The 24,016-nt window shown below is 41.4% G+C and overlaps 1 protein-coding gene across 6 annotated transcripts; it reads left to right on the top strand.

Annotated features, from left to right (window-relative positions):
- The first annotated feature begins 123 nt into the window (after window positions 1-123).
- zc3h7bb (zinc finger CCCH-type containing 7Bb) lies at window positions 124-21,636 on the top strand. Of its 6 annotated transcripts, none has more exons than XM_035997213.1 (21): window positions 124-147; window positions 1,858-1,919; window positions 2,042-2,078; window positions 2,399-2,596; window positions 3,350-3,508; window positions 3,785-3,925; window positions 4,030-4,072; window positions 4,169-4,395; window positions 4,523-4,817; window positions 5,729-5,787; window positions 5,940-6,039; window positions 13,326-13,487; window positions 13,619-13,824; window positions 13,912-14,012; window positions 14,139-14,320; window positions 14,575-14,654; window positions 15,068-15,339; window positions 15,646-15,751; window positions 16,182-16,290; window positions 16,504-16,637; window positions 17,377-21,636. In XM_035997213.1, the coding sequence occupies exons 1-21, from the start codon at window positions 145-147 to the stop codon at window positions 17,410-17,412; spliced, it is 2,712 nt and encodes a 903-aa protein (XP_035853106.1). In that variant the 5' UTR covers window positions 124-144; the 3' UTR covers window positions 17,413-21,636. The 6 variants fall into 6 exon arrangements, with proteins under 6 accessions (XP_035853106.1, XP_035853102.1, XP_035853107.1 ...); XM_035997209.1 differs by having other exon boundaries at window positions 4,169-4,404; XM_035997210.1 differs by lacking the exon at window positions 124-147 and adding an exon at window positions 744-1,012 and having other exon boundaries at window positions 4,169-4,404.
- The last annotated feature ends 2,380 nt before the right edge of the window (window positions 21,637-24,016 follow it).

The raw sequence follows: 24,016 nt of genomic DNA, 5'->3' as shown, positions 1-24,016 counted from the left end.
TTGGATCCAAACACCACACAGTGACGGATGTGCAGAGAACAGACTGTATGATTGCAGAGTAAAATTGTATCAGCAGCTCATGAGGCAGGTTGAACTTCTTAAACTGGCGCAGGAAGAACATCCCTCTGCTGGGCCTTTTTCCTGATGGTATTTTACATACAATTATGATATATAATAACCAAGAGTATAGACCATTTTCACGGCAGACATGTTGACATGTCATAGTAGGAAAAGCACAGGTGTATTCAAAATCATTAATGATGGCTGCAATCCACTTAGGAGAGGTCCTAGTATTGTGCATGCTGACTCACTGAAATAGCTTACTGGGACACTTGATGGAATTGAGCCATCGTTAAGGTTATCAATTTCAGCTGTGCTATGACAAGTCAAAATGTCTGTTGTGAAAAAGGTCTATAAGTGTATCCTATGAGGTCCATATGATGCACCTCGATCAACTACAACATAAAATGCTGTTTACACATGATTGCATCCGTAATAATAATCCAGGGTGTAACACTTAGTTAGCTCAACATTATACAGAAACAGAACATTTTGGTGATGATGATTTAGCATTTTACTTCTGCATTTGTATTTAGGCGATCATTCTAACATTTTGAATACAGGGGCCTAAAACTGTAATGGAGTATTTGTACACTGTGGTAGTCCTAACGTTACTACTTTTTCCACCACACTGCACATGAAAACGAAGCCCAACCAAAACAGTGACCGTTTTTGCTGCCCTCTTGTGGCCATACTTCTCCTGGAAACTTGTTGCGATACTGCACTCATCGAAACAGCTAACAGTTAGCTAGCTAGTTAGCAGCCGGTCAGTATCCAACAGCAGCCGTAGCGCAGAGAAACTCGTTTTTCGTCCACAGACAAATGACAGGGACACTATACTTACAGATATGCGCCTGGACATTGACTGACATTTGGCTAGTTGTTCCTGTCTTTTTTGCCAACGCTCTGTAAAGCTATTTCTGATCTGAAAAGCGCTGCAACTTAACTCTCGGTGAGTTGCCGTGCTAACAAGGGCTTTGGCTATTAACTGGGGTTCCACTAGGATTAAATTAAGTTACCCTGTTAACACTAGGGTTACAAGCAGTGTAGCCATATGACGTTATGTCAGCTCAACAATAATTGTTTGTAAGCTGTAAATTTAAACAATACTTTGCACGTGACTTGACATATATATTAATTTATTTAACGTTAAGCTAACATTCAATGCTTAGCATTCAGGCTGAGTAAATAGCGTTAGCTGGCTAATCCTAACTAACGGTAGGTAAACCCAGGTAGCGTTAACGTTATCTACACTAACGCCATTAGTAAGTTGTGTATTTGAACGTACATGCATCGCTGTCAGTGAAACGTTTAACGATACTGTCGTTGGAGCTCACCATATGAGAGCTGACCTGCATGTCAGCTAACGTTATACTTTTCCCAATTGTTTTGGCTAACGTTGTAGCTGACGTTCAGATGCCCCCTCCCAAAATTGTCAATGTAACGTATGCGTCAATAACGTTAGTTCTTGGCGAACCGTGGCATCCTCAATATAACTAAATGCTAACGATAACTACTAGCCAGCTTCATCTGTAGCTATCCCGGCTATTTGTTTACGCAAGTCCGATGATTGCTTAGCGTGTTTTAGTGGCAGGCCTTGGCTTGTCCAGGACGACTGTAAGTAGTTAGCAGGGTTTGCAAAGGTTTTTAATCATTGCAGAACATAGCCTTATCCATCATGATACTAATGTTATGTGTGGATACGGTATATTGAACGTAGATGTCAAAGCTGTTAATACTGTTGTGCAAGAAGTGTAGTTTTAAACTGTTGCAAGTCAACCTTGTCTTTACCTTCAGGCTATGGATCATGATCGCCAGAAACGAAGAGAGGAAATTCAGAAAGCCATGAGCTTTATCCAGTAAGGGCACAAATAATATTGACTTTTAATGCCTCGTTACAACTAATTAGAGGTATCATGAGAAAAGTACACCCCCCTTGTATATGGAGAGCAAATACAGCTTCTTATTTTTTTGTCCACAGGTCATCATTGCCTTTCCCAGAGCCAGAGAGTTATGAGGTTTGTATTGATCCTTTTCATCCAATTTTTCTTTGACTTTTTTTTATCAACAATGTGCTCCAATACTCACAGATTTCACATTGGCAATACTCACATTTTGTTTTATTATCTCCTGGAGAGCTCAGACATTGTGATTTATCTTGTCCTAAATTTTATATCTTGCTTTTCTTGTTCCCCTCTTTTTCTTCTCTTTCTGTGTTTGTTCTGAACATCTCATATCACTTTCCTATAATTTTTTTTCATGTCAACCTTCTTCCTCCCTTCTTCTTTCCCCTTATTATTCAATCTCTCTTTGACCTCTCTCTACACATTCCCTTCAGGCATTTCTGACCCAGTTGGTGTGTAACTTGCTGGATGAGGGCAATTCTTGCTTTAGAGATGGGGACTGTCGTCAGGCGACCCAGCAGTATGGGGAGGGAATCAGTGTTGCCCGCTACGCTCAGGCTGAGGCCCTCATCATCCCCCATGAGCTGCTCGAGAGCCTATATGTCAACCGGGCCGCTGCCTGCTACCAGACGGTGAGGGAGAAGGGGGAAGAGGGGATATATTACTTGCAGATGCTTATGTGGACAAATAGAAAACGCATTAGGGAATATATATATTAGTTTGACTTATCATAGATCACTTGCTAGTAAACCAACAAAATAAACATTTTTTTTATAATAATAATAGCCTAATATTCTACATATTTGTGAATTTGGGTACATTTTATGAAACTAAAAATAAGGTTACTGTCTACTGGTGTTCCCCTGGGGCCTCCATGCTCACACAGCCGCCTTTTCCTGGCTAACGGGGGGGCACAGGGCTCCAAAGAGCCGGGGATATGAGCAGGCGGGCGGGTGTTAGATGGTGTAGATCTGTGCAGAGCACCGAGACAAAACACAGACACATCACCGACAGTATGAAAATACCATCTAAAACACAATTCACTCTGTGGTTTCTGTGACATGACAAATACTTTGAATGAGTACTTAGTTCCGCTTACAGTTCAGTAGGCGGTCCTTAATGTGGCCCAGGACACATACACCCCCCCTCTCCCCAACCGGTCAAGGCAGATGGCCATCCACCAAGAGCCAGGGTCTGCCTGAGGTTTCTGACTGTTAAAAGCAAGTTTTTCCTCGCCGCTGTTGCACCAAATGCATGCTCTTGGGGGACTTGTTGGGCCTCAGATTTGAATACCAGGTGGAAACAGTTTTTTTGTTCCATGTAAAATGGCTCTTAAATTCCATAGCCTTTGCTCTTACTGTATATCTCTGTTTTCTCGATCTCAGAGGGAGTACGAGCGCGGTGTTCAGGACTGTGACAGTGCACTGTGTGTGTCGGAAGGCAGTCGCAGAGCTTTGTACCGCAAAGCGATCTGCCTGAGAGAGTTGGGACGACTCCGGGAGGCCTACGAGTGTGGAACCAAATGTCTCCTCACTGCACCACACGTATGTCATCAACACTGAAACTATGATTACAAATGACTTTTCCCCACATGATTTAAAGATGTAGTTTAAAATGAAAGATTTCCTCAGGAAATGAATTAATAGTGATGGTGAGTGCTTTAGTTAATGCAGATTTTGAATAGAATAATGAATGATTACAGTATACATATTAAGTCACGGATAGGATTTATTTGATGACTTAGACTAAATTGTGCTCCTCATTAAAGTTGACTTAAAGTGAATGGTAAGTGGGACCTCTTTTCGTGATTCATCTTCCAGGACAGGCAGGTGAGTGACCTGGCTCAGGATCTGGCCAATAAACTAGGCCTGAAGGGCCGTAAGGCTTATGTCAGCCCACAGACAGAGTCCACAGCCACAGAAGGGGAGAGTCATGGGGAGACTTCCCCACCCACAGGAGAGGTGGGTGCTGTTGTCGCAGTGTAGAGCTACGTACTTGGAATGCGATGACTGAATGAGAGGCTAATCGTATGTGTTTTTTTTTTTTTTCCCCTTTCTTTCTTCAGATGTCCTCCAATGGGCTGGAATCCCTGGGGGACATGGGACAAGGTATGACCAACTGGCACGCCCTGAACATGTCTGTTCCTACCTAGACCTCCATCTGTTTCCCATATTAATTTCCTTATCTCCGTTCTTCCTTTTTAGCCGACGTGTCCAATGCGCAGTGCATCCCTGCTCCTTTGGCCACACCCATCCCGGTCAGTGATGACCCGGCGACCCCTGTGACTCCATGCACCGACTTGTCAGAGAGCCCCAGCAGCCAGGGCCTGCCTCCCATGCCATACTCCGTCCCTGTGTCGGAGCACATGGATGAATGCAACAGCGTCCTCAAGGATGAGTTAGACAGTCTGCTGGAGTGCATTCCCAAGAAAGTGAGTGAGGTGAGTAAAGGAGGGAGTTGGAGCCCCAACCAACAGGTGCACGTGTGTTTTTAGTAGGGGTGACCTCAATTCCCGCTACATGAAGTAATGCTTTGTCTCTGTTTGTCTCCTGGTCCAGAGTCCAGTCCAGGGTGCTATCCCCACCAACCTCCCCAACACGGCGGTGGGTCTTCGGCCTCCGTACTCCGCGAACCTTCCAGCCCCGTCATCCCAGCTTCACCCAGCCTTTTTCAGCTCCTCCATCAGTGACATGCCCGCTTTGGAGCCCTACTCACCGCTGGCCCAGCGGGACCAGGGCTCCACCCAGGCGCAGGACGCACTGGGAGGCTTCCCCACAGGGGTCACGGATGGAGAAGGAAAGGCAGGAGTCGCCACTGGCGGGCTGGACTCATTATCTGAGTACACTCTCCCTGGTAAGCAAAGAGTCTATATCTTAATGTGTTTTTATCTCATTTAAAGGTGCTCTAAGCGATGTCACGCGTTTTTTTAGGCTACAACATTTTTTGTCACATACAGCAAACATCTCCTCACTATCTGCGAGCTGCCTGTCCCCTGAACACACTGTAAAAAAACGCATACACAAACAGTGTTCCTGTCAATAACCGACAAGAAGGATTTTTGGGGGTGGGGGTTTAGTGCATGGAAGCATGGAAGGGAGGGGACGGGATGAGGAGGAGGGAGGGGCGAGCTAGTCTCGTTTTGTTTGACAATACTTCGAATGTCAACAAGAAGTGACGTCACCCAACATCTCTTGGAGCACCTTTTAAGGAAAGCAGGTTTTTTTTAATGTTGCACTGAGCTGAGCTGTCCTTCGATCGAAGGAGCGTGATTCTACTGCCAATCTCACAGTCAAATCTTCGCAAAGGTGTTGTGAAATGAGGATCATGCCATTTTGGCTATATGGGGCTGCTCAATGTCTGATTTTACATAGAACTACCTGTTTTCTCAACAACGGTTTGAAAAAATGTATTGACGTGGGAACTAATCGCGAGAAAAAAACGTCCCTCGTGTGTAAAGACCTTTAGTGTACCTAAAATAAAATTTCTTGTATGTAGAACTTTATCTTTGCACACAGTACTGTTTACTGAAATTATTTTCTAATGATAAGCATGCCTATAATGTAATTTTTTAAATTGTTTTTTTTACTGTACACACATTTTGACCCATTCCAACGTGTTAGCTTGCTCTTGCTTAGTTACTAGAGCACAGTTCCTAGGGAGTTGGCTTTAACCTGAGATGTGCGTCAGCAGCAGACCGTGTGAGTCGGCACCATTACAATATGGGATCTGACAGCAGTGTGTGTCCTTGTGTCTGTGGTCTTCAGGGGGACGAGTGTGCCACAGCTTCATCCCTGGAATGCGCAACCACAGTGCTGCACATGCAGTGAGTAACGCACACAATTGCATCATCTCTTGCAGTACAAACTGCTTTTACAGGGTACTGTAAATGGTGTCTGTTTTGTATTAATTAGCAGCCATTTCTGACCATAACCATGGACCATAACCGCCGCTAATTAGCCTTTCTTTCTTCTTCAGAATGGTCCAGCAGGAACCAACCTGTCTCTGCTCTCCAGGAATCCTCTGGCAGCCACACATGAGTTTCGGCAGGCCTGTCATGCCTGTTACAGCCGAATAGGTTGGTTCACGTTGCAGACTTTCTCTTACTAGCCTTTGACCAGCTGCTGCTGTCCCTCCTTTTTAACAAATGTTTACAGTGGGATGTTATAGCATTGTCGTCTCCGTTAGCACACCCAGGGTTCATACGTTTTGAAAAAACCTGGAAAAGTTATGGAATTTAAAAAATGCAAATTCCAGGCCTGGAAAGGTTTTGGAAACATAAAAAGACCCAGAAAGTTTTGGAGAAGTCATGGAATTTTTTTTTTTTAACACAGCATAATAATATGTGATTAATAAATGTATTTCACGTCGTCCTAACCTCAACGTTCTATTCGGGGCGCGATATTACAAATCCCGCTATGAACCACATAAATTGTCATTCATTTTATTGTTAAACCTCTGAGAGTAAACTTTTTTTTTTTTTTTTTTTATATTTTATTTACATTTTCAAATTAAACAGACAAACAAACAAACAAGGCTCAGATACAGCTATTGCCAGTTGTTTACAGTCTTAATTAGTACAGCAGTAGGAGGAAAGGTCGTTAATACAGGAACACAATTAGTTTACTGTATTTTAGCTTTTTCAAAATGAGTTAAAGGGTTCCAAGAACGGAAAAATGTGTCCATTTGACTGGTGCGGAGTTTCTCCATTTGTATTATGGATAGCATGTCAGTGATCCATACCTGAAAGGAAGGAGGAGTGGAAGACTTCCATTCCTTCAATATCAGTCTCTTGGCAACTATCAATCCCAGTTCCAATGGTTGCCGCATTATAGTTGGAATTGTCCTTGTTATTTGTGAGCAGCCAAAAATAGCAAGTCCAGGCTCGGGCTGAAGGGGTCTCTGATATGCTTTGGAGTACCAGTCAAATATTTTAGACCAAAAATTTACCAATGAAGAGCAGGTCCAAAAAGCATGGGACAGTGTACCCTCAGACATATTACATCTGTCACACACTGGGGAGACTGATGGATATATTCTATGTAATCTGACTTTGGAGTAATGTAAGCGATGGACAATCTTAAATTGAATTAACTGGTGTCTACTGTTTATAGAGCAGGAATGAATATTAGACAAACAGGTGTTCCACATGGATTCAGATATTTCCACACCTAACTCTTCTTTCCAAGTATCCCTAGTTTTCACAGTGTGCGCAGCAATACAGTCATCAAATAGACGTACAATTCTCGAAATAAGACGCTTGGAGAAAGGAGGACTTTTACAAATATCATAAATTTCATGCTCCAGGGGTAGATTTTGAAAATCTTCAATTTTTGATTGGGTGTAATGCCTAACCTGCAAGTACCGAAACAAATGGGAATTAGAGAGATTATATTTTCCTTTCAGTTGGTTGAATGATGCAAATTTACCGTCAATGTACAGATTGCTAACTGAGACCAAGCCCTTCTTTCTCCAGTCATGGTATGATATGTCATGCCAGGGAGGCAGAAAACAATGGTTAAAGCATATAGGTGTTTGTACTGATGTATTTGGTAGTTTTAGAAAGCACCTAACCTGGTTTAAAATTCTTACTGACTGTTTTACCACAAAGCATAAATTCTTATAGGACTCTGGCTTTTCGAACTTGGAAAATAATATGGCTGGCAATGAAGAATTATTCACAGAGTTGGCCTCCATCTTAAGCCACAAAGGGGCTGTAAGCATCTGATTATCTAGGGATCCCTGCTGCCAGAACACTAATGCCCTAACAGTAATAGTGCTTAAATACAGGCAAGTCCAACCCTCCCTCTAACCTAGACTTCTGCAAGTGTGCCTTCGAAATTCTGGCATTTTTGCCATTCCAAATGTAAGACAAAATAATGGAGTCCAAGTCTTTAAAAAAGGCTGCAGTGAGATAAATGGGGAGATTTTGACATAAGTATAAAAACTTGGGAAGGGAGATCATTTTAATTGAGTTTATGCGTCCAATCATTGATAAGGGAAGAATTTTCCAACATTCAATATTTTGTTTTAATTTTGAAATAAATTCTGCGAAATTTAATTTAAATATTAGTTTTGGATCCTTAGGTATAGTCAAACCAAGGTAGGTGAAATGATCATTAACTATTTTGAATGGAATACTTTGTAAAAAACCTGGTGAATAAGTATTAGAAAGAGGCACAAACTCACTCTTTGACCAGTTAATCGTGTACCCTGATATCCTACCAAAAGACTCTATCAACTCAAGAAGAGGGGGAACTGATTTTTCAGCATTGTATAAATACAATATTATGTCATCAGCATATAAACTGATGAGCGTTTCCACTCCTCCAACCTGAAGCCCCTTCACCTGTGGGTGCTCTCTTATTGTAACAGCGAGCGGCTCCAGTGCAATAGCAAAGAGCGCCGGAGACAATGGACAGCCTTGCTGAACCGAGCGTTGCAAAATAAAAGGGGCTGACCGATCACCATTCGTCAAAACAGAACAGCACGGTTCTACATATATCAGTTTCACCCAAGAGATAAAAGTTTCCCCGAATCCAAACCTGCGCAGTGACTCAAACATATAAGGCCACTCGACCTGATCAAAAGCTTTATGTGCGTCGAGGGACAAAATAGAAGCTCCTTTAATACCACTAAAATCAGAGTAAATAGTATTGAGTAGCCGCCTGACATTAGAAAAAGAGAGTCTGCCGGGAATAAACCCTGTCTGGTCAAGATGTATGATAGAAGCCAAATATTTGTTCAATCTGGTAGCCAGGATTTTAGTTATTACTTTGCGATCAAAATTTTGAAGTGCAATTGGCCTAAAATTTGCAGGGTCAGTTTCGTCCCTGCCCTTTTTTAAAATTAAAGAAATGTTTGCTTCATAAAGGGTTTTTGGCAGTTTTCCATTACTTTTAGAATTATGCGTCATTCTGAGCATAAGTGGTGCAAGAATATCACAAAATCTCTTATAGCAGCCTTGCCTGATGGGAATGACTTTATGGCGTTGATGACTTCCTGCAGCGTAAAGTCTGAATCAAGACATTTCGTAGCAGCGTCACTCAATTTGGGCAATGATATAGAGTCAAAGAAATCATTCAGATTAGATTGCGAAACATTGTGTTTGGAAGAGCCGACGGTTTATGTCAACAGGATTGGTTAGAAGAATGCCTGTTTTCGACTTAATACCACGAATTGCTCTTGAAGCCTGGGCACCTCTAAGCTGTTGCGATAATAGTTTACTGGGTTTATCCCCAAGCTCAGTGTTTCTGCCTTAATTTCAAAAGTAAGTTCTTAACTTGGCCACTCATAATGTCATTGTATTCATATTTAAGCTTCAATATCTCTTTGTAGTGCTCCGGTGATTTAGAATTTTGGTAAATTCTTTCCAAACTAGGAAGAGCGTTGCCAATTTCAAGCAGTCTCCTCTCTCTCTCCTTTTTAATGGCTGAGGTGTAGGAGATTATATCACCACGCAAAACGACTTTTAATGTTTCCCATAGGGTCAAGTCAGACACTTCACCATTATCATTTAATTCTATAAAATCTTTCAATTTAGAGGTTATATTGTTAACAAAGTTGTCATCGCTTAGAAGGTTTGGGTTAAAACGCCAAGAATAAGTCTGTTTTGGGAGGGAAATATTAAATGATATTACTAAGGGGCTGTGGTCAGAGATCAAAATATTATGATATTTGGAATTAGTGAAATAATCAATCCTACTGTAGGATTTGTGAACATTTGAGTAGAATGAATACTCTTTGCTTGTAGGATGCTGAATCCTCCAAATATCTACTAGACTCCTAGTTTTCAAAAGATTATTTAGAAGCTTTACAGATGCAATTTCAGGTGCTGGTCGTGTAGATAATCTATCTAAGAAAGGATCTAGATAGCAATTAAAATCCCCGGCTATTATTATGTTTGAGTCACTGTCGTCTGGAAGCAGATCAAAAACCTTTCTGAAAAAATTGGGCTCGTCCGTGTTCGGACCATATATATTAAGCAGGGTTAATGAGAACGAGTTTATAGTGCCAGAGACCAATAAATATCTACCAAGAGGGTCGTTGTTAACAGAAGTTACCTGAAATGGGATATTTTTTCGAAACAATATTGCCACACCACGGGCATGCGAGGTAAATGGTGATTGATATATCTGAGACACCCAATTGCATTTTAACCTATGTTGCATAGCTGTTTTGATGTGGGTCTCTTGTAAAAAAAATTATATCCGCAGAAAGAGATTTCAGGTGTTTAAAAACTTTCCCCCTTTTGACTGCACTACCAAGCCCTTTCACGTTCCATGAAATCAGTTGTAAATCTCTGCCTCCTACATGCATTTTACCTTGTACTTGAGTCATTTTGGAAAAAAACAAAAAAGTACAATTGCTGTTGCAATACCGAATACAAGTGAATAAAACATGTGCATCTGAGCCGAACAAGAACAACAACACAGTACCATACCCACCCCCCCTCCCTCACCTCCGCGTCCCCCGAACTTGACGCGTATCTTCCCTTCTTAGCCAAAACAGGAGCTGCTGGACAAATAGTAGGCCGACCCAAGTAGCGCCCTCCACCACAACGTAAATATAGTTAAATTAGAAAAATTGAAACCTAGTACCACGTTGAAAAACAAAGTAAAATACGCCTTTTAAAAGAAATTGTCCTGCACCCTGGTGTATCAATAATTGTCATGGTTCTGGACAGTCACTTATCGACACGCAGTTCGAAAAATGGTCAACAGTGTGTGGCGCATTTAGCACAGAAGAACGAGCACGCTCACCTTAAATAGAAAGTAAAAAATGTTCATCGCGTTCTTTAACCATCTGCCGGAGCGCTACGTTCCTTCGATGAACGAGCCGCTTCAGCTGCCGCTGGATCATTGAAAACCTCGGGAATATTCTCCTCCTCATCCCAGTACACATGAAGCCTGGCCGGGTAGCGCAGGTGATGTTTAACTCCTCCGTCTCTCAGAGCTTTCATCACATCTCGGAAAGCACGGCGCTGGCTCATCACTTCGTTGGTATAATCAGGGAAAATTAAAACTTTGTTTCCTTTGTACTCCATTGATTGCGTCCTGCTGAGGCGTAGAATCTGCTCCTTCACCTGAAAATGATGAATGCGAGCTATGATGGTGCGCGGTTTGCCACCCGCCGCTGGTTTGGGTTGCAGAGAGCGATGCGCACGATCAACTTTCACTGGATGTGGAAAGTGCTGTTTACCAAGCAGTTCAGGAATAAGTTTGGAAACAAAATCAGTTGGTTTTCCTTCTTCTGAATCCTCTTTTATACCAACAATCTTGATGTTGTGTCTGCGGGACCGTGCTTCTAAATCCAGTAGTTTAGTTTGAAGCTGGCTGGCGTACTTTGTAGTCTTCGCACTTGGCTTCAAGCACTTCCACGCGTTCTTCAAGTGCACTGGTCGTTTGCTCTTGACTGACCATGCGGTTTTGCAGGTCAGTTTGCACGGAGAGTACAGACTGAAACTTAGTGTCAAAGGCATCAAAGCGTTCATCGAGTCTCCCCAGAATCGTCTCTGACATTTCCTTACACATTTCCTTGCATATCTCGTACATTTGAGTTTTGTCTATGGACGTGATATCTGAAGTGGTAGCCGGAGGTTTAGCAGAGGGCTCGCTGGAACGGTTATTGCTGGCACTAGCCCCGCTAGCATTAGCACTGTTGATGTATCCATCGATGGTCTTGGACTTTCCAGGAGGGTTTCTTTGCTGCGACATTTTCAAATTAGCGAGGTTCAGCGGATGAGATAGGCAAGCGAGCAAAAAATATCAACTTTTGGACAGTTTTATCGTGGTGTTCGGTAATTTTGCATAAGGTGCGGTGGAGAGCACAAGCTATGCACGTCTACATCTTACGCGTGCGCACTAGCGCCCCCTCTGAGAGTAAACTTTAACACAGATTTTTATTCTTATTGTATAATGTCGACTGACATTTTCAGGAATACATAGTCATGGAAATTTGCCAAAAAGTATTGGTTAAAATGCGTATGAACCCTGCACACCAACTGTGTGCATTATACGTGAAATATCTAATCGTTGTTTTCAATGGATGTTTAGTCATTATGAATACAACAATTGAATACAGAATGTATCTTATCTAAAATAGTGAAGATTAGTAGCAACATCCTCGGCAAAATAACCTCACTGACCTGTACGATAGGCAAGTGATTTAAAAAAAAAAAGAAAAAAAAAAAGCCTAAATCCATCCTGTCAGTCAGTGTCCATTCCCTTTACTCAGAGTTTCAGCTACTCCCCTCTGGTTCCCGCTTCAGATTTTCCCCAGTCAAGAGCAACAGGTACGGACTAGAGTCTCTTCACTCCTCAACTCCGGTGTGGCCAGGGCTGTAGGTGGTGATGGTATGCTTGGGTCCTGATTCTGATAGTGACGATGATGATGAAATGTTCGTATGGCAATTCTGGTTGCTAAGATCTTTTATTGGTTGGATTTTTTATTTTATTTCTGTGCTATTTCTTAGTGTTTTTTTAGGGCATTAGGGTCTGTTTTAGTTTTATTATTGATTTTACTGGTTTAGATTTGTAGTGATGGTCATAGTAGGGCTGGGCGATATGGAGAAAATCAAATATCACGATATTTTTTACCAAATATCTCTATCGATACCGCAACGATATTGTAGTGTTGACTATTGGTGCTTTCACAAAATATTTACACAATGATAGTTTAGATAAATAATCATCAGTAATGTGGATATAATGACTAAGTGGGTAAAGGCAAATAATAGAACAGTTACAACAGTCTGGTAGGTTCAGAAAATTACATCACTTTACTGTAATACAGCCTTTAAAACCAGGAAAAGACAACACTTATGCCATATTATGATATTACGATATCCAAAATCTAAGACGATATCTAGTCTCATATCACGATATAATATTGATATATTGCCCAGCTCTAGGTCGTAGTATTATTTGCTGCTTAGATTTTATTAGTGATTGATTATAGTTAAATAGATTTCTGTATTTATTTATCTGGATTTAACTAGTATTGTACTAGCACTTTATGATGGGAAAACTGGCCCTTTTTATTATGAAATAAAATAAAACTAGCTATTTTAAATGATGTAAATGTGTGGTTGTATTCCATGTGCTTATTATTCAGTGCCCCACTTCATGTGGATCACCTTCTTTTGTTGTCTTTATGTTGTGCTGTGTGTCTTAATTGTCTGCACCACAAATTTCCCCTTGGGGACGATATCAATGAAGTTGAAGTTGATTAAAGGCATTTATCAGCCTCTGTTACTGCACAGGTGGAATTGCAACATCATTCACAGGATGTATCACATCTTACAAAAGTGCTTACTTGTTTTACAGGATCATTTAACCTTCTCTTTCCTTCTCTGGCTCACAGGTCCACGAGTGATGGACTACAAGTATCAGCCGGAGGCAGCACACCGCTGCAAAAGGGATGTGCTGCTGTGCCGCCTCAAAAACACAGATGACCCCACTTGGAAGAGGATCCGGCCACGGCCTGCACGGAACAACTTCCTGGGGGCATTTGTACTCTGTAAAGGTATGTATACATTACTAATACAACAATTGAATATCTGTTGAAGGTGGTAAAATCTATTTTGGAAGTACAGCCAAATTGATTTGAAATATTGCGAAAATTGTATAATAACGTACACTTCCTCGGTCCTACAGAGGTGCAGGAGCGTCAGGAGTGCCAGTATGGGGAGAACTGTACGTTTGCCTACTGCCAGGAGGAGATTGACGTGTGGACCCAGGAGAGGAAGGGCGCACTGAGCCGAGAGCTGCTGTTCGATCCGCTGGGCAGCACAGAGAGACGGGCGCTCAGCGTCACCAGACTGCTGCAGCTCCACATGGGCATGTTCATGTTCCTCTGTGAGGTGGGACCACAGTCTTGTCAAACATTCACCTTTTGGAGCATTTGAACAAGACTTTGACTTAAATGCATCTCTTTCCTCTTTCAACAGGAATGTTTTGACAGCAAGCCTCGCATCATTAGCAAGCGCAGCAAAGAAAACTTAGCAGTCTGCTCGAACCTCACAGCTCGACACCCGTTCGACGACAACAAGTGAGTGTAAAGGAGTTTCTGTCTTAATTTTGCTCGAGAGAGTGTCAGTTTAGTTAGGTTTAATAATAGTGTGATGAAACTCTGTCTGTTGGATTGTAAAAAAAGTCTACGATCTATCGGCTGCAGGTGCCTGGTGCACGTGGTGAGGTCAGCCAATGTGCGCTACAGTAAGGTGCGTCCCCTGCACCCTCTCTGCCAGTTTGACGTGTGTCGCCACGAGGTTCGCTACGGCTGCCAGCGGGAGGACAGCTGCTCCTTTGCTCACTCCGTCATAGAGCTCAAATGCTGGGTCCTGCAGCAGGATACTGGTGGGTAGAACGCACACAACAGTTGTCTTTTCAATTTGTCGAAAAATATTGTGAATGAAATGAAAACGTTTAACCTCTTAACTGTAACAAAATGTAATCTAGTACATAATGTTGCTGTGGTTAATAATAAAGGTCCGCCATATTGCTAATACTGAAATAATGTCTTGCCAAATGCATGCTGTGTTTAACTAAGAAAACAGTATCTATAAAAGTAAGTAAAGGGTCAAAGAGCTGCTCCCTAATATTTCCTTCAGGTATCACCCACGAAGAGATGGTGCAGGAGTCCAAGAGGCACTGGCAAAGGCTGGAGCAGAACGCACAGAAGCAGCAGAAGGTGAGACCGGAAAAGGGAACTGAGACAGTTGGATATCTTGCACTGTTTTTTTTTTCTCACCAATTAAGTATAGCAGTTTCCCCTGTACTGCAGCTGGAGTTGCTTCAAATTTACTGTGTTAGCCCTGGTGGGGGGGGACAGTTGAGGACAGTTACATAGGTCTTCTGATACACATGACATGCCAGCCAGTTCCTTTCACCTGAGAAGGAACTTTACCTGTAGAACATAATGAGCACGGAAGTTCATGCTATTCCCCTAGACCCTACTTAACCCATCTTATATATGTGTGTAAAATAAACTTAAATGTTGTCTGGGTTTTTTTTTTATAAAATTCTGCCTAAACGGGTAACGAAAAAATGGATTAGTCTGTCTTATTAACATGAACTTCTCATTTTTCTCTTTGTGTGTTTCAGCCTATCCATGTCCCCCATCCGAGCAGCAGCATACACGCAGGAGTAGTAGGGGGAATGGGAGGTGGGGGCGGAGGAGTAGGGGGAGATGGCATCAGTGGTGGCGGTGTGGGCCCAGTGGGTGGATTGGGGGTGGGAGGGTTAGGAGCGGGGGTGGGAAGAGGGCGTCCCCTCAACCTGAAAATGAAGTTTGTGTGCGGCCAGTGCTGGAGAGAAGGACAGGTCAATGAGCCCGACAAGAACCTCAAGTACTGCACTGCCAAAGCACGGCACAGGTGAGGCCTGTCTCACGCATTCTACATACATGCACACACCAGCATTTGTGTCCCATGGGGCAATATGACACCGTTTTTTCAAATCTGATCTTTAAGGCTGATTGTCAATGGGGCAGTTAACATGTCACAGACTTTCTAATCATCTGTTGCCATTATAACACTGGTTGTTACAGTAGCAGCCCAGTTGTACGCCAAAGGATGAAATAAAATTTTACGTGCACACTACCGCGTATATGCACGTGGTATTTTGAGCCCTGTTTATGTGGTTTTTTTTTTTTAATTTATTTCGGCTCTCTGTCTCCTTAGCTGGACGAAGGAGCGTCGAGTCCTGCTGGTGAAATCATTTGAGAAGAAGAAGTGGGTAGTTGTTCGGCCTCTGCCCTTCTCCCGCACGTATCCACAGCAATATGACGTGAGTCCTTATACACTCTATTCTCTTCAGCAGCCCTCCACCCCTGTACTCACATGCAGAGTACAGTTGTCTCTGTTTTATAACCTGGGGGACAGGTGTTGTTGTAAATATCCTTACCCCAGCGTCTTATTATTCTTTAGCTTTTGCCAGTGTGGGTTTGACCGTGTTTTCATGTTGACGCTATCAACTGTGTTAAATACCACAGTAATTGTAGGATTACCATATTCTACTTATTAGACAAATTCATTTTAAGCCATTTTAAACTATCAGTATTTTAGGAATTGTTAATCGTGGCCTATAATGGACATAAACAACAAAAGTGACATTTTCACAATTTAGAATTACATTTTAATTAAATCCAGTGGAGAAACTCTGTTGCAATGCTGTCGGCCTCACTGTAACACTTTAGCTTTGCCTGTTTGTCATCCAGATGTGTGTGCATGTGATGAAGCAGAAGAAGTGTCACTATATTGGGAACTGCTCATTTGCTCACAGTCTGGAGGAGAGGGATGTCTGGACGTACATGAAGAACAACAGCTGTAAGCTCCTGAGGTTTTCATTATGCAAACCAGTAGTGGTGTGTTTTAGATCTAAATTTAAACATGTTACTCCTCAAATCAAATTTTCTTTTAATCCTTTTGCCCACCACTACACGTCACGATAAATTACATAGATTTTTGAAGTGCATAACACGCTGCATCAGAAGTTACTGAGGTTTTCTTCTCTTCTTTCTCCCTGTCACTCCTCTGCAGTGAGAGACATGCAACAGATGTACGAACTGTGGCTGCAGCTGACCAATCAGAGTAGACGTACGGATAGCTCTACTGTGACCCCGCCCCCAGAGGACAAGCAGGTCACCATAACAGCAGATTACACAGAAAGCATGGTGAGTGCTTATAACACTTTCATCAGCGACCATCAACCTGCCCCTCCCCTCTTTTCATTGGCCAGACTATCCTGTGAATATTGCACATTACTTTTCTCCACTGATGTGTCAGTAAGAATCTGATGATGTTGATTTATAAGTATTTTTATTTTATATTAGTGGTTATGTTTAGGCATGAGGAGTGGGGATTGGTTAGGGTAGGAATACCAGAATACAAGCCAATCGGAGGCAGAATTAGGCGGGCCACAAGGCATGTCCTTTTGGCTTCGACAAGTCTAGCGGATCCGATCTAGCATCTACTGCCAAAGTGTTCTATGCAAGCAACCAGCCTTTTTGGAAAATGGCTGCCATGGTCAGAATAATACTAATCTGCAGTGGCCCAATATCCAAATCTCTTCAAAATATATTGAGATATATGTGAACAATTTTGGTGCTTTTATCACAAAATGAACAATAGGTTAGCAATGCCACCCCACTATAGTAATGTATAAGATTCTGCCTTGTAACTTCAGTGGTTAGTGGAAGCTAACTCTGGCTTGTTGCTTGCATTATTACAGTACAGATGAATCAGAGAAATTCGGAAAAAGAACAAAGAAATTTGCGTATAGAAGCTTCTATTTAAAGGGCTTGGAGACCTTTGCATGTGAGTTTATAGTAGCTGACTGCTTCCTTGTCAGCTTAGTAGACATGATTGTTGGTAAGTTTGACAGAAGAGCTGTGTTGATGTGTATCGTTTCAGGGAGGCCGACGGTTGTCAGATGGGGATAATCTCTGAGTGTTGCTGTGGTGACGAGGCAGCTGATCGCCGCTGAGCTGCAGACAGAGACAGAGAGACATGCCTGCCACACCAGCTACAACTAAACAGTCTGTCATCTCGCCACTCTGACCTCCTCTAACATCTTTCCAGCCGTGTCAGAGCAGTAGGACACCCAGTGTGTGTGTGTGTGTGTGTGTGTGTGTGTATATATATATATATATATATACACACACACATACACACACACACATACATACATACATACATACATACATACATACATACATACACATACACACACACACATGATACACAAATCACAGGCACCGCTTAACACGAAGACAGAGCTTTGTAAGTGAAAATACAGTTTAGTGTTACCTGCAGTTACACTCAGCACCTTCAGGTTCCCCTTTAGCAGATTATACCGCAGAATTTCCACAGACAACTAGTTTTGCTCTGACTAAAATGATCAACTAGTATTCCCTAGTGCTCTTTGGACTGTATATCTGTGTTCACCAGGCACCACTTTTGTTTGTTTTCTTTGTTAAAAACCGCAAGCACTGAAACAATTCTTGGGTGGGCGCGCTGGTCGCAGCTCTTAAATTTAGCTTGGTAATAATTTAAAACTGAATTAAAGCCCAGTACTCATACGCTTAAAGTTGACATTTTAACTTTGGAGTGTCAAGTCCACAGTGCTGTTGATGGCAATGGAGAAAGAAAGAAAGAAACAAAGTATTGTTTAAAAAAACAAAAAAAGAGGTTCTTGGTGGACACTCTTCGTTAAGCTGCGTAACAACCACATTCTACTCTCCTTCCTTATTGGGAATATTGCGAGAGGGTCAAAATAACTTTCTGGGGATTAATAATTTGTAGCGCAATTTTTTTTTTTTTCAAAGGATAGTTGTACTTACCTGTTATATTGTCTGCCATATTGGTAGAACGCTATGAATGTAATGCCTGCATGGGCCTTTGAAACTATAAAATTAGTCATTTAAAACGTTGCTGTGGTTGTGGAATGTATGCAAGTATACTCACATGCCCCAAATCAAACTTGTGTAACATGACAGTTTCTCCTCCCCCTTCTATAAATATAAGAAGGTCTCGTGATAGCTGGCTATGTGATCAGACTAACCGTCCCTGCATGGGACGAGCACAGACACGTACACTCACTCACATTATTACCTTGTAGTAGCTGTCAGCTGGTGTCCACGTGAATCAAAGCAGGCCTGAATGTCAGCTCCTCTCAGGTTGAGTTGGGGGGCTGACAATGTGAAAACAAAAAGGTCTTAACTAATCACTTGTTGCTAAAGTACACATGGCCAATGGCTCAAAGCAATTGCTGCCAAAGCCACCAAGGGGCTGTTCTCCATCATGTACTGTAAGCTAGTGGTAAGCAGCTGACAGAGATGTGACGCTGGTGTTGGAGTGCTACAGAGAAGTGACTGCAGCACACATACAGTCCTGGCTAGAGCTGCTCTCAGCATCAGATGCCCATTAAGAAATAATGACCTCACTTGGACTGAAGCAAAGTGAAAATACAGCCCGTTTAGAAGACTTCAGTTGTAAAAAAAAAAAAAAAAAAAAAAAAAAAAAAGTTTTGTAATAGTTAAAGAAAAAAGGATAATTTAAAGAGTGAAGTGCTGGGAGAAAATGACTAATGAAAAGAATGGAGGATTATTAAGAATGTATTGTTCTAGAGTTGATTGTGAGAACATTAAAGATAATTTGAAAGTAAGGGCAAGTTGCCACTTCTTCAGTTGAACTGGGGTCATTATTTCACTGAAAACCAATCATGGCCTTCAAATGGAAAGCCGTGTTCCTCATACTTCCAAATGTTATGTTCCTGATAGCTATCAGTAGCTCCTAATATAAACATTTCCATTAAGGGAAACCTGCGAGCCTGAGACAGGGAAACCATTCTCACCACATATTGTGCCTATGGACAACACATTAACATACAACACGAACACGCATGCAAAAACGTGTGTGCGCGCACACACACACACACACACACACGCACACAGAGGCAGGATGCCATCTTATTCTAGCCTTTAATGTGGACGGAGACACAATGGAGGTATGTCTATATTCAGATACATAAACACACATATTATACATATTTACAAATAATGGTATACTACTAATAATAATTGATAACTTAGCAGTTAAGCTTAATAAATATATAACCTGAAAACCTGTATTGATTACATAGAAGAACTTCTTGTTATTGAGGTATTGCTATATGACATGTATCGCTGAACTAGATGACTATAGTGATTTTTTTTTTTTTTAATGATTTTTTTTTTGTAATTTTTCCTATTGTGTGGGTTGTTCCAGAAAGGGTATGTATGAAGAGGTTGGTGCAGAGATTGATTTGAATTTGAGGGTTAAATCTTTTACACTGAGAGAAGAATGGAAGAAATCGAGTCGCCCAACTTGAGTTATTTATTTTTTTTCTTCTTTGTTGACAAGTTCAGCAGCTACACTGGACGTACAGAATCAGCAGTGTTACTGTTCTGCAGTGTTAAGGCCAAACTTCCGAGAAGCTGCACCCTATATTTTGAGTAATTTTCCTATCCAGAGTGACCTTGGCGATGTGCATAAAATCAACTAATGGCTTCAATTCCCAAAATACTGACATACACTCAACCAGAACATTATGGAAAATTGGAGCAGAACGTTAAAAATAAATAAATGTAAAGGCGAGATATATTACCTGTAGAAAAGATTATCAAACCACAATATAGTGTATGATTGTTTTGTGATATTCCATTTTGTCAGTGGATGAATAGAATAAAGAGAAATGGTTGCGACACCAATTATCCAGGTCTTAAAAACAGACTTAATGCCCAATCAGGATTTAGACGGGACAGCCCAGCCTGGGCTAAGCCCAAAATACAGATCTCGGGTCAGTTTTGCTGGTCACTCAGCAGCGGTTTTGGGGATTGTTGATAATGAGCCCTCGTCTGGAACAGCCCAGGTATTAGCTTCTTTGAGGGATCGTATTACTACTACTCCTAGTATTATGATGAATATAATGACTATAATGATTGCTATCTATTGACTATTCTATTCTATTTCTTCTCTATATGCTATTGATATATGTATGTTAATTGCAATGTATAAATCTCTTTATATATGTATCCATGTATGAATATAATAATTAACAGTAAATATGCGTCTGTGTATGCAGCAGTGCACAGCTCTGTCTGGGAGGCAGTGAGCAGAAAAACGCCCAGCCTCTGATATTTAATGTGAGGCGCTTGAGCTTTAAATCCGACAGGTGTTGACGTCAGTTATCAGCTACCGATAGGTCGTCAGTAGTAGAAGACATTTCACACACAGTACGGTACACCTGCTTTATGTTGTCTGAGCTCTTTGTAAGCTCAAGTTTGTAAGTTTGTAAGCCGTAGGATTATTTGGGCACTGGTCAAAGAAAAGAAAAAAAAGAATAGCTGATGATTAAAGTTTAATGTTTCCCCTTTGCAGTGTCTCAGTGTTGATCCTACCAACAGAGCTTGCTGCTCACTGCCTGTAGTGTGCGTTTTTGTTTAAATTGATTCACCAGACAAAGACGGATCTGGAAACAGAAGCATACATAGTAGCCTATATACTCCTGTATAACGCCTTATTCGATATACTACACCTATAAGATGATACATACCCCTATTGTATAATCCTGCTTACTATATACAGTATATGATACCTGATACCTATTATAATACTTGGACACCCTAATAAGGTAATTTAGATAAGAGATGGTGGAGCTGTTTTTTTTCTGTGGCTGTGGAAGAGTTTGCTGTGGTCAGTAATGTGTTTCCATCTTGTTTTTCAGGGAGTTAAAAAGGTGAAAAAAATGTAGGAGAGTGCCGCCACTCAAATGCTCTTAATTGTTGTCAGATGTATGAGAAGCAGCCGGGATGGAAAATTGACAGCCACGAGCCGAAGCTTGGTAAATCTTAATTTTGTCTGGAAAAAAATATGTTGCAGGTAAATAACCAAAAGGTGGAATTTAATTTTATAATTCCGTCTGGCTACATTAAATAGTGAATATGACTGGCATTTTTTAAATATATTTTAGCCAGTGTGACGTGTGGACAAACAATTGTCCATTCATGTTTGAATTCCTGCCTTTAAAGATATGTTGGAGTAAATGGGGGGGGGGAAGCAGAGCATTTGAGAGGAGGGGGCTCCTCTTCCATTGTTGGAGAAAGGCACTGATGCTGTAACTGAATTGCACAGGAAAAAAAGAAAACAGTAGAACATGTGCTGCATGTTCTGTGTGTGTGTGTGTTGTTAAAGGCAGGTGAATCATGACACAAACTAAAGGGGAGGCAGGTTTCTGCTACTTTGTGTACACACAACAAATCTTACATTGTAAGTTATTACACATTAGGTCAGATTTTCCATCTTAAAGGGGCAGTACTCGACATTCTGAACATGAATATAACAGCAAACAAATATATGGTATATACAGATATAGTGGAGTAATGGCATCCTGAGCAGAGAATGAAGTCACACTTCCTCTGTGTGTTGTAATCCAAGCTTCTCTGTTCTTTGTCTTGATGGCCGGTCAGATGGCCGTGAAAAAAACTTAGGTATTTCACTTAGAAGGGAATGGTCTGTGAGAGCCGTATGGAGGCAATCCCAGCTCGTTGTTTCTGTATTTCGAGTACAGTACCCCGTTAAAGGAGCACGCCGACTTATTGGGACTTTAGCTTATTCACAGTAACCCCCAGAGTTAGACAAGTCGATACATACCCTTCTCATCTCCGTGCGTGTTGTAACTCAGGCTTAGCTAGCGCTGGGGGCGTCAGACAAACACAGATCCTGGAGGTAACCGGCTCCAACTAGCCTACTGCTCCGAATAAGTGACAAAATAACGCCAACATGTTCCTGTTTACATGTGATTTGTATAGTCACAGGGTGTACAAATAACAAGGTCACTATGCTTTTACTATCTAGTAATTGTTGACTCTATTACTCCAACTCTGAGCGAACTCCAGCTGAACTCTCTGCTCCTCACCACAGGGCTTCAGGTGCTGCTAGCAAATCACTCCGCCCAAGTAGCAGAAGTAGCAGTGCTTGGCCTTTCCGAGAATATAGTTCCCAGTTTGTATACGGTTAGAAGATGGCTGTGTCTCATATGACCTTGTTATTTGTAAACCCTGTGACTATACAAATCACAACATGTAAACAGGAACATGTTGGCATTATTTTGTCACTTATTGGGAGCAGTAGGCTAGTTGGAACCGGTTACCTCCAGGATCTGTGCTAGGTTTAGCTAGCGCTGGGGGCGTCAGACAGAGTTACAACACGCACGGAGATGAGAAGGGTATGTATCAACTTGTCTAACTCTGGGGGTTACTGTGAATAAGCTAAAGTCCCAATAAGTCGGCGTGTTCCTTTAAACAAACTTGGTTTGCACTTTTGTGTAACTTTACAGCGGATGCTTCGTCGGCCTACCTTACCATATACGGCTGATCAACACTATGCACCAATCAGAGCCAGGTAGAGACAATGTTAGAAATATCAAAAAGATCCTTTCACTTCAAAAGGCTCTTTATGTCATAGATTTTCACAAGGTTGAATTATCCCTAGCATAGCCCCGTCCTGCCTCCTGATACAGTTTGCGTCGTTTGAATCCCGGCACCAACACACACCTTCACAGCCACAAACAAATCTTAATTTATCGGTTTTCAATCAGTTAGAAATTATTTGTTATTTGAATTGTTTTCAACAACTCTTGATGAAGAAACCAGGGTTGTAAGAAGTGGAAAAAACAAGGCCTCTTTTTGTACTGTATTTTTACATTTTGTTGTTTTTACGTTGTATCTTCTTGACTTTGTTTTCTCTTTTCTCCTCCCTGGTTGAAAGTTCATGATCTCATAAGTGGACCAAATCTCTTGAAAGCATTTAATAATAAACGGACCGTTTTAGAAAAAAAAAAAAAAAAAGTGTTTTTCCATTTATCGAAGCACACAATTCACATTATTGTCAAATTGTAATAACAATTCAGTCAAATACTCATGAGCATAATTACAAAGGGTCAGTTTAAGGGTCAAATCACGAATGAATTGTTTGTGGCGATCAGAGCATTTCAAAATGAACAATCGACTGACCGTGCTCTGGGAATGGAAATGATATTTACTCTTCAGTGCATTCTTTCTAGATGTTTATATTCTGTAAACAAAAACAATGCCTCAATGTCATGCACTATAACAATAATACTTCCTTTCTGACAGTTATCAACAGAAACTGAATAGGATAAGTAATTGTTTTGTATGGCATTCTGGTGTTTGAGGTTAGTGACCTTAAATGTAGGGGTTTCATGCATTTTATTTCATGGACTTTTTTTCCTCTGAGAAAATCACTTTCCAACTTTAATAATTAATATTATCCACGCAGGTGTGTCAGTTCCAAAGCCCTCATGCTGACAAACTTTCCTTTCAGGAACACCCAAATAGAAATGAGCCTATTAATGTAATTAGGTTCACCTGTGCAAAAATGTCTGCTGTGAGAAATACACGTGTGCTATCTTTATACACGTGTATTATATCGTTAGGTCTACTTCAAAACACATTTTCTGGGGGACTGGTTGACATTTTAGTAAAGTACTATT

Source organism: Sander lucioperca, chromosome 22 (genome assembly GCF_008315115.2).
Source record: "Sander lucioperca isolate FBNREF2018 chromosome 22, SLUC_FBN_1.2, whole genome shotgun sequence".
Lineage (NCBI taxonomy): Eukaryota > Metazoa > Chordata > Actinopteri > Perciformes > Percidae > Sander > Sander lucioperca.
The sequence above is the reverse complement of the archived record's forward strand: the minus strand, read 5'-3'. Positions and strand labels throughout refer to the sequence as shown.